General features: G+C 45.8%; 2 protein-coding genes across 3 annotated transcripts in view; one reads left to right on the forward strand and one right to left on the reverse strand.

Annotated features, from left to right (window-relative positions):
- Positions 1-3644, forward strand: part of ADGRL3 (adhesion G protein-coupled receptor L3) — a 535523-nt gene extending 531879 nt beyond the window's left edge. For both annotated transcript variants that reach the window (XM_080591828.1, XM_080591830.1), the window contains one exon: positions 992-3644. In XM_080591828.1, the coding sequence (XP_080447954.1) occupies positions 992-1059 (68 nt within the window). In that variant the 3' untranslated portion in view covers positions 1060-3644. The remainder of the gene's footprint in view (positions 1-991) is intronic.
- The window catches only part of LOC308195067 (uncharacterized protein), a 1623621-nt gene that overhangs the window by 1146413 nt on the left and 462197 nt on the right, over positions 1-15011 (reverse strand). The gene's annotated exons all lie outside the window — the stretch shown is intronic.

Here is a 15011-nt window from a genome sequence, read left to right on the forward strand (position 1 = left end):
TTCTAGTTTTTCCCCACGGTTACAATATGCATGCAGGCGTTTTTAGCTGCTAGCAGTTTACGCCACGATGCAAAGCAACCCACCGAGCTAGCAGCAGTGTAAACGAAAGGAGAAAGGGCATCCCACTGCTAGGGAAAAAAAAGAGATGAGCAACGAGAACTGAAGAAATTCCCTTCTCTTCCGAAAACCCCGGAAGAGCAGCAAAAATAGCCACATTGAGGGATAAGCCTCAGTAGTTTCTGGCTCTGTCCACCCCCAAACCTTCCTGGTGGTATTTCCAATGGCACCGTGCAGATCTGCTGCAACAGGGATGTTCTGGCCCTCGGGTGGGTGGGAGATGGGATGAAATGGTTTATGCTTAAGAAACAGCTCAGGGACAACATTAATCCTTCTTGGATGTGTCTAGTCTTTCTTAACCTCTCTCTGAATGTTATTATGAGAGTGTCTGCATGTGTCCACTCCACCTCAAATGGCACAGATAATATCTGATATAAAAACAAATATGTTTACTCTGCAGTTATCCCTACCGATTAAAAAGGGTGTGGATGGGGAACATCCATGTGGATGAAAAACACCGTTTGTTCAAGCAAGCCCCACTGGGTTGGTGTAAGCTCAGGGTTGCAGCTCTGCTCTGGGCTCCCGTTGCTGGAACAGGGCTACCCGCGAGGAGCAGCAGGCACCTTCCTCCCGTGAGCAGTGGGCAGTGGTGGCCACTGCCATTAATCCTGCTGTTTAACCACCTACTGCCTCTCCTGGGGACAAAGCCAAGCAAATCCGTACCACTCGCTCCACCAGAAGGGGTGGGAGGATGGGATGCTGTCCCGTAAATATTGAGGGAAGCCTCGTCATCTTTTGGTTGGGTCAAAATGCTCTTAAAAGTAGCGAGTGGCTGCATCAGGGAGGTCTGCATCCAGTTGGACACCTGGCTGGTTGTGGAGCGTGGCTGGGTGCTGCTCGGGGGCTTTACCAGCTCTCTCCTTGTTCTCCACAGAAAGCAGCAGGACGCCCAAGCAGGAGCCGGTCTTCAGAAGAGTGACCATGGAAGACAGTGTCATCTAGCGCCCGGGGCACCCGCAAGCCTGCCCCAGCGAGCCCGTGCTGCTGTGCTGCCTCAGCTCCTCTGTGCCTCAGTTTACCCATCCCTCAACGGGATCACACAACGGGAGAGGCCCAAGAACCAGTCTCAACAAAACCCTCGGCAAACACTCTCATCCCCACGGAGAAACCAGCCCCGCTGAGATTTCTGCTGCCTTGTGCCTGGCAGTGCCCCGGGAAGCACGCTTGTTGGTTGGCCAATTCTTTTAAGCAGAACAAGCAAAAAAAATATATATATATATATCTTTTGTAGTAACAAAGGAGTCCTTTCTGCTCCAGATGTCGGCTTCTTGACTTGAAAACGCTTAAAGACAGCTGAGCGTGTTCGCCCCCCTTCGTGAACCCCGCTATGTGCTCACATACTGGGCTGTATAAAGGCGACCCTGCTGCAGCTAGGGCCCTATTGTAAATACAGGGAGGGTCAAAAAGGGAAGGAGAAAAAAAAAAAGGATGAAGAAACAGCCCTCACACCAGAAGAAGGTGAACTTGCCAGCAGAGTGCTCTCAAGCTGTCACTTGTAAATAGGGACCGGCACGTATGTCTAGCAGCAGCTTTGCTCAGCAAAAGCTTCCAGGGAATGCTGCTTGGATTTCGCTGTCATGTGTAAATAGAGATATTTTTTGGAAAAAATAAGCCTTAGTTTCTCGAAGATAACGATTCTCCATCAGCTCAGCTGTGAATGGATATATGCAAAGCCACGGCATCAGCCTGGCATTGCGGCAGGGGTCTGGCAGCCCAGGTGTGCCGCTGCGGCAGGTGCAGGAGGCACCTGAAGGACAGTGGGCAGGGGGCTCAGCAGACATTTCACCTTCGTCCCTGTCAGCGGGGTGAACTCTCTGGCCCGTGTTCTCCCCAGGGAGCTATGGCCTGCTGAGGACTTTGGCTTCTCCGTGCAGGCATGGCAGGTGGGATGGGCAGAAATCACCAGTAAGGGATGCAGACCCCATCAGTGTGGTTCCCCTGAGGCTTTTAATATTAATTACAAAAAGAAAAAGAGGAAAAAAAAAAAAAAAGGGAAAACGTACACCAAACCCTGAAGACTTGTTAGTGGTGTTAGGCCAACTCCTCTGCACTGAGTCGTCACCTGCTGTCCCTGCGCGCGATGCAGCAGCAGCGAGCTCCATGGCTGTGTGGCCATCCTGCCGATGCTGTGTGCTCCCAGTAGAGCAGGGCTGTGCTCCTGGTGGAAACCACAGGGGAGCTCTGGAGCTTCCCCTTCGTCCTGCACAACTCAGAACTTACTTAGTCCTTACTTACCCTGAGTCCAACAGCATAGGTTCATGCAGCAGAAGAAAATTACATAGCACATGGAAAAAAATGGCCCAGAATAACTTTCCCTAGACGTAAAAGCCTCTATTTTGCCTGGCATTTTTCAGTGAAGCAGTGCCAATGTGGAAGTGTCCCCTCCCTATGAAAAGCCAGATAGCACGGCTATCTGGTAGCTTGCTGGTAGCTATAGAAACACCTATTGCACAAATCTAGCATGGTATTTGGGGCAGAGCCCTCATTCCTTGCAGGGAAAGGCCAGCAGCTTATCAGAAACTGCCTGATACTGCCAAGGGGTTTAGGCACCCACACCAGTAAGTTTTTCCCCCAGGGAAAAAAAAGAATGGGACAAAATATGAAAAACCTCCCCTGCTTTATGCTGGAAAGGTTCTGGAAACTAGACAGGGAATTTGGAAGAAAATAAAAAGCTCCAAAAAGTTTGAAACCTCATGATTTTTTCAGTCACAAGGGGATGGTCCTTATGGTTTCTAGAGCCTAGAAGGGCAGTGCTAAATCCTGACCTGAGGCTGCCCAACCCTTGGGAGCTCTGGGGTGCTGCTTGGGGTGAAAGGAGGGCTGCAATTGCAGGAAAGCAGAAATCCCCTGTTTTTTTTCCAACAGATTACTGGAAAGCAGCAATCCTCTGGATTGCTTTTTTTTTTTTTTCATTCAAGCCCTCACTATTAGTTTCTCTCCCCAGACAACCCTATCATCCTGCACCTTAAACCTTTGACACGATGTCTGGAAGAGTTATTCTTGGAGCCAGTTACGACAACGGTCGCTGTCTCTTTCTTCAGCCCTGACAAGGCTGACACCTGGTAACTGATGGTGAGGGCTGTAGAGACCAGCCCAAGTCCCAATAAAAATGATGAATCCTGTCTACTGCCTCCACACCGATGGCACACAGGTTACCTCTTGCAGATATTAGCCACCGTGAAATCGCTGGAAGAGCACCAGTGCATTTTGCGTGGTCTTCTCCAGGGCCCTGGGATAACGCAGACAATCAGCTGCCACCGAAGGGATCCAGGAACTTAATTGGCAAAGCCAACATATCCCATTAGCAAACCCCTCGGCCCTGTGGTTCCCCGGGGCAGAGTTTTGATTTAATCCAGCCCCAAGTCAACAGTGATTTATGTTTCACTTGCTTTACATATCTTAACTGAACTTCCTTACTCCTCAGGCATGGAATGAATCTTAATACATTGTAATTACTGTACTCCTGTCGATGAAACCATATGAAAAGTTATCACGGAGAGCATTAATAAAATGTACATTATGAAAAAGAATTCGGTATTGTCTGAAATTAATAATACGCCAGACTATTCTCATCCACGCCTGCTCATTACAGGCCTGCCTTTGAGTTTTTTTGTTAAAATGCCTCGTTCAAACCACTCACATAGTTGTATTCGGTGCAAGTTACGTGCTGTAGGTCTGCATCCCAGGTAGATGTACCGCATGAGGATTTATTAATCTGTTACGTCTTTCAGGCATTGATTTTAGTGACATTTATATAATGCTGGTATGACTAAAATGAACTGATTGATTCATGCGTATGGATTAGTTTGCCTAAGACTTTGAGGCTAGGTAGGTTTATCATGCACTGTAACGACAGAATTCATCACTGTATTATTTACAAGAGACTGAACTGGCTGCATCTCAATAACTGAAGAGATCTTCACTGTTTTATTTATGTATAAATGTTTACTTAATCAGCCACCAATTTTGTTTAGTGGAATTTGTTAGCAAACGGGAATTGTAAATGATAACATGGTGTCTATTTTTAAATTTATAGGCTTTCATCTATAGCAAAAATCCAAGATTTCCAAAGTGTCTTTGTCTACTGGCAATCAACAAGCTCTCTTGTATATGCTTTCTGGTAATTGCAATTAGCTACCGCAATCCTTCACATAAAAAAAAATACAACCCTAATACAGGAGATCTGAGTGGTAGTATGTCAGAGTCACCATAAATACCCCAACTATGTAGAAGCATTGCTGTAGGTGCCAAGCTACTGGCTTGGCTGTCCTCTGAGCGTTCGGCAGTAGTTATATATATGTAAACACAACGTGATGTGAAAAACACAGCCAGCATTTGTAAAAGACAGCCTCCGAAGCCTCCGTGGAGGTGGAGGATCGCCCCTGCTACATCTCCACCCAGGGCTCTGCTTCGTGCTGGGTTGAAAGATCATGAGAAAACCCCGATTCCAGATAAAATGAAGTGAAAAGCTTCAGCGCACGTTGGAAGGAATGATTTGAGCTGCTCAGCTCTCTGCTGCAACAGCTTGAGGAGAACTTGGCCAAAGGGGGGAAGGAAGACATCAGCCCACCGAGCACCCCAGCTGGGAAAGTGGCCAGGCAACAATGGGCTTTTGCTGGAATAATTCTCTGAGGAGGCTTAATCCCAGGCTGCTGATGGATGGCACGTGTTTGCTTTGAGCTGGGTTGCCCTCCGACCATGCTGCTCCTCGCAGGGATCCTGAGTAAAGAGGATTTATTAAACCAAGGGGGAGACTTTCCTTTCAGGAGCCATATGGAAATATTTTTAGTGCAGGGCACATAAGAAGTGACATGTTAGAGGGATATAAAATAATAAGTAGTGTCCAGAGAAGGTGAATTGAGCGTGCCAGTTCTCCTTAGGTAATACAGCAAGTGGCTCTGTGTGGGGAAACGAAGAGGTGAAGGCTTAAATGTAGTTAAAGGCATTTACCATTACCTCATTACCCAGCACACAATTACCCCATGCACTCCGTGACCCAATACACCAGTAAGATGATGGACAACGAGCTTCAGCAAAATGTTATAACTTTTTACACATGCCTCACACCCTTGCACCTCCTCACTGCAGAGCTATTAGGAGTTAGAGCAGAGCACGCGGGGAGCATCGTTGTCCAGAAATGCTTTGTTCCCATGGCCAGAGCATCGCTTGTGAATGTTTGGGAAGGTTGCCTGCCACCATACAGACTGCTATTTAGCCATGCAATTCCCATGGACCTCAGTGGCACTGCCTTCAGCCTCAGCTATTTGTCAGCACAAATAGCAATATTTGGCAGCATTGAGCTTAGCAGAGGCTGCATGTAACCAGCATGTTTTATATTCCATGCAAATGATGGGACGCTTCTGCTTCCTCACGGTCTTTAGCCTGCAAAGCCAGCAGAGCTCATAGTGTCTGGAAATTACCCCAATGGGCAAATCTGGTGAGAGCAGCTGAGCCTCGGAAAACTCAATTCACCAAGGACTAGTGCACACACTCCTTGGGGCATAAACCGAAGTTTTTAGTTGCTTTTCTTGGAGACTCTGTAAATGTGAGCGATGCAAAATTAATCAAAAACATCAGTACAAGCTAAGAAGTTAGTCATGCTTCATGAGCTGTTTATACAGGAGGCAGCTCTTGGCCTTGTAGCACCGGGAATGGGAAATGCACTAATTGTGAGACTTTCAGGCGTTAGGACAGACACGACACCCCGCCATCCTCAAGTGCACCATGGGCTGATTTTACCCTGGGGCCGTACCAAACCACACTGCTGGGTGTGAGATACGTTGCCCCCTTGGAACAGGACTGTAGCTGCTGTTTGGGATGTGTCGGGCATCTTTGCAAGTGGGTTCCCACTGTTCCTTCTCACCTAGTTACTATTTTATCTGTGATGTTCATAATCTGCAGGTTGGTTACTCCTTAATTTAAGGCAACTAGGAGATGCACCTGACAAGGTCTTAAAAATGAGATGTTTTAATCAGCTCTGTGCCCACCTGGATGCCAGCTATGGTCCTTAACCATAGGATGCTTGGGTCTTGCTTAGAGGCCCCCCCCTAGCAAACCAAGGACACTGACACCTCATGCAACACAAGCAACGAAGCTGATGGTGCTGGCACCATGTCTGTAACTTCTGGCTGAGCCAGAGACTATCCTTTAGGAAGGTACTTTAAGTGACTGCAGCTTTTGAAGGAATGAGGAACGTGTTGGACCCCTTGGTAAGTCACTCTACATGCTAACTACTCCTGCTGATGTACAAGCACTGTAGTTTGCCTCTTGTCTGAACAATTAGATTTTATTTCCTGTCTTATGCCCTGTTTAATCCATGCTAATATCCCTCCTAGATCTTTTTGGATAATGCCTGCTGTGTAGGGGAGGTATATAATCATAGGAAAGGCTGAAAATTTGTCACCATAATGTCACCAAAATGGCCTTGACTAAAAGGTGGTGCTGCAGGAGTCTGATTTTTCACAAGCTTCCCTCCACACGGATGATCTTTTAGTTAGTCATGTTTCAAAATAAAATCGAGGCATGCCTCTTTTTTTAGCTTTAAAGCTAAAAACGAATCTGTTGTGTGCGTGCTCCCTTCTGCTCGGATGCACTTGCTGGCGTCTGCTGCTGTGGGAAGCTGAAGGCATCAATGGCGAGGTTGAATCGAACCCGTCCTGGACAGGGTGTGTGTGTGTGTGTGTGTGTGTGTGTGTGTGTGTGTGTAAATCAGCACATGTATCATGGTGTGTGGGGTGATGGTGGGTGATTTCCACGCTGACATCCTCTGCTTAGAGCTTTGGTGTCCAGGGTGTGCAGCAGCTGCATCAAACACTCTTCAGAAAAACACATTTTTTTCCTTGCAAGCTCTTTTACCCTTATATGCGTATCATGGATTCACCTGGGTTAAGTGCTCTGCTGCGTGCTCCTGGTAAGCAGCACCCAGGAGCTGCCCATGGGTCTCTAGGTATCCTGAATATTAAGCAGTTTCCTAAGTGCTGTGAGGCTCTCATGGCTGAACAGCTTCACCATGTGCTTGCTGCACATGCATCCAGCAAGGAAATCAAAGGCATGATGTCATCAGCATTTCTCATCTAAAATTAAATATCTGTCTTAAGTCCCTAGACACACACAGACTTTGTATTAGAAACAAGTACCGAGAGTTCAAACTCTGAGTCATCTCATATATATTTCACCAAAGCCAAGGGAATAGCAGAAAGAACAGACCTGCAAAAGAGCAATTCTCCAGTCTAGCAAGACGAGGGAGGAAAACTGTTCAGGGAAAAATACTAATGGGTTCACAAGCAAAAAAAATCTTGCCAATGAAATTGTGGCTCTAATATTCTGTACCTTTGCAGTAAAGCTGTGATTTGCTTCAGAAAGTGCATCAGAGAATAAATGGGTCAACTCGTGCTCATTAGCAGTGGTGGCAGAGCAAGTGGCATTTGAAACAAGCCTGCTTGGAGGGAAAGCCAAGTGATTTATTCTGAAATAGTAAAATGTTTGTTGTCACAATTAGCTTCTCCGAGTGCACAGCGCGGAGCCATGCAGTGCTCCTGGCCGGGCAGGGATCAGCGAGGCTTTTGCCATGAAGCTGAGCACTGCACTCCTGCTGCAGGTCTGCGCTGCATCGCTGGAGGCGCAAGCTGGTGGATGCTGCACCCTTTCCTGGTGTGTGCGGCACGTGTTTCAGTGCAGTTGTTGAATCACAGGATCATAGATTCATAACGTTTGGAAAAGACCTCCAAGATCATCTGGTCCAACCATCCCCCTACCACCACTGTCACCCACTAAACCATGTCCCTAAGCACCAGGTCCAAACTTTCCTTAAACACCCCCAGGGACGGTGACTCCACCACCTCCCTGGGCAACCCCTTCCGACACCTGACTGCTCTTTCTGAGAAGAAATGTCTCCTAATTCCCAACCACATATTTGAGTGGTCAAAGACTGCTTTTAGGATTCCCTTTTCCTTTGTTAGCTCCAGGCCCACTGCAGTCCCAGCTCTTCCTGACCTTCCCAGTGGCCTCAGGTGGTCAGTGGCTTGCTCCTTGCTGGCTCCCTCTCCTGCCTCAAGCCATTCACTCAGGCCAGGCTTGGAAATGTACTTAAAGACATTCCCAAGAGGTTGATGGAGTGGGATTTGTGCTATTTTCAGCTTCCAGCGCTGCCTGGCCCCTGATAAGCCCCCAGCTACATGGTGGCTCATTTTCCCTCCCTGATCTAATGCCGTGCCCCTCATTTGCTTCCCAGCAGGTCAAGTTCAGTTGTCGTGGGCACAACCTGGCTCCTAAATGGCCTTCTCCAAGGAAACTAAAGATGTTCCCTTCTCACCAAAAGGGTCTTCTCCTCCCACACACAGTTCAGGCTGTTTGTTTGCGGGAAGGAGCTGTGTATCAGGGTCCCTTGGGATGTGATAAGGAACCCGGTGATGCTGCCAGTGCAGGAAGGTGTGGGGCAGAAGGCAGTGCAGGCACCTGGGGGGCTGCAGAGGATAAAATCCCTGCTCTGGGATATTCTCCATCTCTCACTGGAGTGTGCCGTGGGCCTGTGGCCTGACAGATGTGCTATCAGGTATGCAGTATCAGCCCAAGAGCTGTTCTGGCTCCATAATGGGAACCAATTCCCTCCCCTAATGTGCAGTTGTTGAGTTGCATAAAAATCATTATTACACATTGTGAAATCTAATTACATTATTACACACTGCGTATACACTCTAATAAAGGCAGTGGATGCAATAACACTGCTGGTAATACACCATTCCACTGAAATTACTATTGCTGTCAATTTTACTTCTAGTTTTCTTGATTTACCCTGAAGAGTGAAGCTTGCAGCCTGCTTGCTCCAGCAGGGAGCAAGTGGGAATTGGGAAGACCTTACAGTGGGAAGACCTTACAGTGGGAAGACCCATGAAGTGGGAAGACCTTACAGCAGCTGCAGCACCCCACAGCTCCTGTTACAGCTGTCAGCATGTAAGGAGGGGCTACCGTGGCCCCACTCCTATACACAGTGGTGAGACGTGCTCCTGCAAGGGTTATCGGTGCTGTCCTGAGATGGGCTCAAAACCAGCCCTTTGAAAGTTCCCCTGATAACAGCACTCATCGTTCATCCTTGGGAACATGTGCTCTTTAATATTTGAAGCTAGACCAGCCCAAATGCCACCCCACACACACCTCCAGAGGTTGTGGTATGCAGCAGGAGGAGGACAGATTGTTCTCACAGCTATATCCAGCAGTGTGGATGTGACTGCACTGACGTGGTCCTCACCAGCACTAGTCTATGCAATGAGACCTGCACTCAGCTGAGGACAGAAGGCACCTTCTCAGCTAGACCAATGAAAAGAAAAAAAGCAGGAGGAAAATGGACATCTGGAGGGTTGAGATGAGAGGGAATTTAGCTCTCAAGGAGTATTTTCAGTTCTCTGCCTTCCCACCATTAACTTCTCACTGTGAAGCTCATATGATGAATACTATCCGCTGGGGCTAACCAGCTGGTCCCCTGCCCTCTGGTCCCCTGTCCCACAAATCAGAATCGAGCTCTTCTTAGTAGTGCAAGAGATGAAGAGGGGCTCCCTAAACATCTCAGCACCTGTGAGGGGATGGGTGTGCAGTTGCCATCCATTGAAACACTGCTTGCAGAGTGCCCTCAATCTATTAGCTGAAGAAACTGGGAGCTGAGGAGAGGTGGTTGTAAGGATTGTGGTGATGTTCTGAAGATCCTTATTTTTTATTTTTCTTAAGCTGTGGCAAATGAGTCCAGGGCTAGGTCACTGTAGAAAAAGAAAATGAAAGGGGAAGACATGGAGAAGAAAAAAGTATTGCTTTGTAAAAAAGGCAAAAAAGTATACTAAGAAAAAAATATTGATTTGCATTTCCTTTGCTAGACAATTTGGATGCTGGAAGATGCCTCCCTGCTGTCCCCTTTGCAAACTCTTCAGAAGGAAAGGAGGTGAGCTTGTGGTGTTTCAATATGTCTTTACTTCTACATGAAATAAGATGCTGAAAATTAGCTCCTGAACAACACCTAAGCTTTTACTGGAGCAAACTATCCCTCTGTTGTAGGAATTCCACTGGTTATCGGATTCCACCAGGAGAAAGATGGGGGCAGGAGGCTTGGCTCTAATTCATCCAGCCACTGATTATTTTTTAATCACCCTGAGCTTGAAACAGGTTAATTAAAATTATCAGTTAACTAGTCCTCCACTGGGAAGGTGTGCAGGAACTTAGCTGTGTGTCCTCTTGGTCACCTAAATTACTGTTCTGCATACACGTTTTACTTTAAGGATACCACTGCTCCTTTTTCTGTCTAGAAAACACAGATCCCTAGCTCTGGTTGCTGTCTGGCCTGTGGCAATCCTTCCTTTAGGAGGTGTTTGTCCTCTGGCTTCATTTTTTCTTTCCTTCTCTTGGACAAAACTCCAGAGAAGCAGCGTAAGTTAAACCAAAGGGAAATTTGAGGGGAAAAGGAGGCAGTGAGGATGCACACCTCCCTGGCTTTCTTCTTTGCAAACAGAATTTGGAGTTGGGTCTGAGACTGGTGGGAAGAGGGTAAAGGCTGAAAAATAAGGGGAAAACACCTTAAGCAGTCCCACCTTCCTTCCCTGTAGGGTAAAGGGTCATGCTTCCTCAGCACACAGCTGAGTGCTAGTTGTACTTGTCAAGTTTTCAGTGAAGCCACTACCTGATTTTTCCCCTGTAGTAAATTGCTGTGGAAGCCAACAATATTTCTGCCTTTATTGCAGAACCATGACTGTCAGACAAAGAACAGACGTAAGGGTCATGTTGATAAAGACATAAGGGTCTCTTCCTCTCCCCCGCTGCAGTGATTTATGAGCAGCCTTAGCTTTCCAGGCCCTGCTGTAGCAGGTTTCCCAGGAAAGAGCCTGTTCTCAGTCTCCCGCAGACTGAAATGATGGTGTCAGTGTTGCCTGTGGACAAACAGGGGCCTCACGAGACAGTTTGCCTTCATAAATCACCCGATGTGGGACTCAACAGCCAACAGCAGTCCAGCCAAGCTGCAGGTGCACGGAGCATGAAGGCTGCTGAGGAAGGGTCAGCTCACTGCCCAGCACTGGGAGGACTAGAGCCTTGGCACATCGCTCTTGTGCAGTGATAATATCTTGTCAGCAAGTGATGATCACCTGGTGGCTGGTCTTGCTCCACAATACTGGGTGATAACGCACTTCTAGTGGAGATATCTCCTAATAAACGGGACTGAAGAGCATGTACACACCACAGACCTACCGTCTCCTTCCTCCTTTACCATGAAGTCCTTTAGCGATAATGAGCTTTTTCATATTAGTTTCTGGTCTTTATTTTTTTTTTCATGGAGAATTCAAATTAGTCTCCCATCCTGCAGGTGCAATTCAGCCTTCACAGAAAGTTAGGCACCCTGCCAGTCCTAAAATTCAGCTGCATCCTTCACTTACGTTCTGATGCTGAGGACTGGTGACACGCCAAAACTTCGCAAAATGCCCTGTCTGCCAAGAAATGCTGCTGCGTGGCACAAGTAGCAATCCCTCTCCATTGAGATCCGCTGCACTGTTTGGAGAAAAACAAGAAAAATTTAGGCCCCTATAGAAGTGAGACTATTGAGGAATTAATGAAATCTCTCAGTTTGGAGACTCGCAGATGCTCTTCTATTGGGAGTGTGCCGAGGCTGTCATAAAACCCCTTTGGATAAGATGCAGTAAACATCTGGTACCTTTTTTTAAATAAAAACTATAATTGTTTTAGGCCTTGTTGTCTGCACATGCTGGTAATGTGCCTGCAAGGTCTAATTAGTTGACAAGTGACAAAAGAGGCCACTGCAGTGAAAGGGAGGCTGGGTGCCAGGATCGTTAGATAGGTTAGGCAGGAGCCACAGGAGCCAGCAGGAGATGGATGCAGGAAGGTGTATTATCCCCTGCTGTTATAGCTGGGGGGACACGAGGAAACAAGGCAAATTGATAAGCCAAGGGCTCCATATTTTGCTATTTCTCTTACGCAAAACTGGATCTTCAATTTTCTGGGAATAGACAGAGCAGGTCCCTCTCTGATTTTATAACCAAGGCTATGGGACGAGATCATTAGCTAAGGAGAGCACAAGCGGACTGTCTGCTCTGCTTAGGTCTTCTCTGGAGAAATCCTTGAAATGTTGCTTTTTCCTGAAGCTGTGCATAACTCCCTAAGGTTTTCCCAGGTAGCTTCCTGTTCATGTGTCTTGTCTCCTTTTGAATGGTTAACTTGGGGGGGGGTGTAAATGATGAGTCCTAGGGACAAAGCAGTGGTGAATAAAGTGTCTTCTGGTTTGTGTTTCCTAGCACTCCTGTGAAGCGTGCAATATATTTTCCTGGTGTTCCTGTGCAAATTCACAGGTAGATTCAGAGATTTCATAGCTATTAATCTCATACCTACAGAAACATCACAGCTAGGCTCCCCAGCCACGCTGCAGGAGTGAAGTTCATTTCTGTTGCAGCCATCCTGAATCACAACTGCTGATGAGAAGGAAGTGCATAAAGGGGATCGTCAGAAGTCAGGATGAGATCATCACAACATGTGCCATCAAACTGAAAGTCAATAGCTACATTCGTTTCCCAAATATTCAATAGTTCCCTCCCTTTTTTCCACTGCTCTACAGGGACATGCTACAGACAGTAAGGAAAATACCAGCAGAGACAGCAAAACAGCACTTTCCTCTTCTATAAATCAGGAATAACACTACTAAAGCTAAGAGAGTGACACCAGGATAAAACTTTGTAAATTAAAAGAGGACAAGTCCCATTCACATTTTCTCTTGTCCAAGGCACCATGAAACGAACATTTGGAATTTACAATGCTGCTAACCTTAAAACTGTGTCCAATATTTTTTATATATATATACACATGTACACACACACACAGTCCCAAGTTCATGTTTTGGCAGCCAGTTAAGTGGCTTGATTTACAAATGACTGAGCCAGCTGGGGTCTCCAGAGGTATCTATCAAGTTGCAGTAGGAGCTGTCGAGTGCTGAGAATTTTGTTTAAAAAAATGCAACTTGCCTTAGACTTCTAATCTAAACCCCATTGAAACCAGTGGAAATAGTTCCACTGATGTCTAGGGGCCCTGGGACCAGACATTAACGCAGGGTCATATTTCTGTCTTGCCTTCTGAAACACACAGAGAGCAACCTGGAGTCATCTGTCTGGAGAAACATGACTTGAATGAAACCAGTCCCGAGTTTGGTTTTAGCATGATAAATGGCGACAGAAGACACGGTTGAATTTCCATATGTAGCAACCCCAAAAAATTGCTCCAGAACTTGTTTTAGTTTATCCCCGCTGAGCAAAATAAACAATACTTAGTGAATCTCCTTCTGCCTAAAATACCACTGAAGTTATAGGACAGCCAGAGGAACAGGAGAGTGGGAGATTGAACGAAGTGGGTAAAATACATTTAAATCTTTTAAAAGAAAGGCTTTGTTATTTAACAACAACCCTTTCCATGATACTTATCCCCCTTTAATGCTTTGGTTCCTTTATTCTTATGGGGGGGGAGGAATCCAAAACCCAAAGAAGGCAACAAAGCTGTGCTGTTTCTTTGTTTGCTTACATACAACACAATTCAAGTGCAGAACACTTACATTTTGATTTTAAGATCATAGAAAACGAGGTGCTACCATCTTTACATTCCTGGCATGATCTGATTCTCAAATGAAATGCTAGGATAATGATTATTACTTAAAAACAACAATGACAACAAAGGCAAAGTAGAAAAGGCACTGTAAATGCAGAAAAAAAAAATTATCCAGGCAGTGTCTGCTTGTTTGTACATGTATATGTGTACATAAAAAAATAAATAAAACCTGCATTATTGAATACAAATGAGAATGACAAAAAAGTGCTTCTCCCCAAACAGTTGCATATTCCAAAATTCTGTCAAAAAAAAATGTCTTTCCTCCCACATCTGACTTTTTATTGTTGCTTTTCACCAAAACAAAGTGAAAAGAGATTAAAAAAAAATAAAGAGGAAATGGTAAGCTATTTCAAAAGCAATTTCTGTTTTTTTTTAATCATTTTCTGGCATGGTGACAAAAGCTGCCAGCATATGTCCAAAGTTATATCTGGTGATTTATTATTATTATTACTATTATTGAAAATAAGATCAATGTTTGGAACACAAGAATGCCTGTTCCCCAATTTCAGGAGGTCACAGACTGGGGAAAAAAAAAAAAAAAAAAAAAAAAAGGTCTGTTTTGGATGTCCAGCCTCCTCAAGCCGCCCTGCACAACCCATAAACAGAACAAGCAGCAGGTACAGGTATTAAGACCTGCAAACCCAAAATTGAGAGCTGCTCAGCCTACCTGCACTTGCAAGTGAGTCAGAGGTGAATATGGGGTACCCAGCTAAAACCCTGCTCAGTTCAGGATTAAGTCATGTAACAGCACTTTTCAGTTTCTTGTCCAGTGAGTTTTGCAAGTAGCACCTAAAAGAGCTAGCTGCTGGCACACGCATCATTTGCTGGCACGCTGGTTTTATCCCTTTTTGTTCCAGTGCATAATTTATAAGCGTATCTTATTTTTGGAGAAGTTTGCCCTAAATGGTGCTTTTTGTTTTCGCTTGTTGCATTGCAGCTGTGAAGGCAGGCAGAGCCTCGCTGTGGAAGAAATACTTTTGCACAATTTTCCTTTTTTCTTCTTTTATTTTTTACATGTGAGGAAATACTTTCTCCCAGCTTTTTAATTCTCTCCCCCCCGCCCCATCTCTTCTAAGCAAATGGTTGTTTACTAAGAACTAGCATATCCAGATACTCATAGACATCTGTGCCACTGAGAAATACAATTGTACTTTCTTCTGCTTTGTCATATGTTTTTTCAAAGCAGGCGCATGCTCTTCCACGGGCTCGAGGTTTTTATGTGCAAATAGAGGTCTTGGTTGACTGCTCTGAAGCCTAAGATC

Source organism: Anser brachyrhynchus (assembly GCF_964034855.1).
Source record: "Anser brachyrhynchus genome assembly, chromosome: 4".
Lineage (NCBI taxonomy): Eukaryota > Metazoa > Chordata > Aves > Anseriformes > Anatidae > Anser > Anser brachyrhynchus.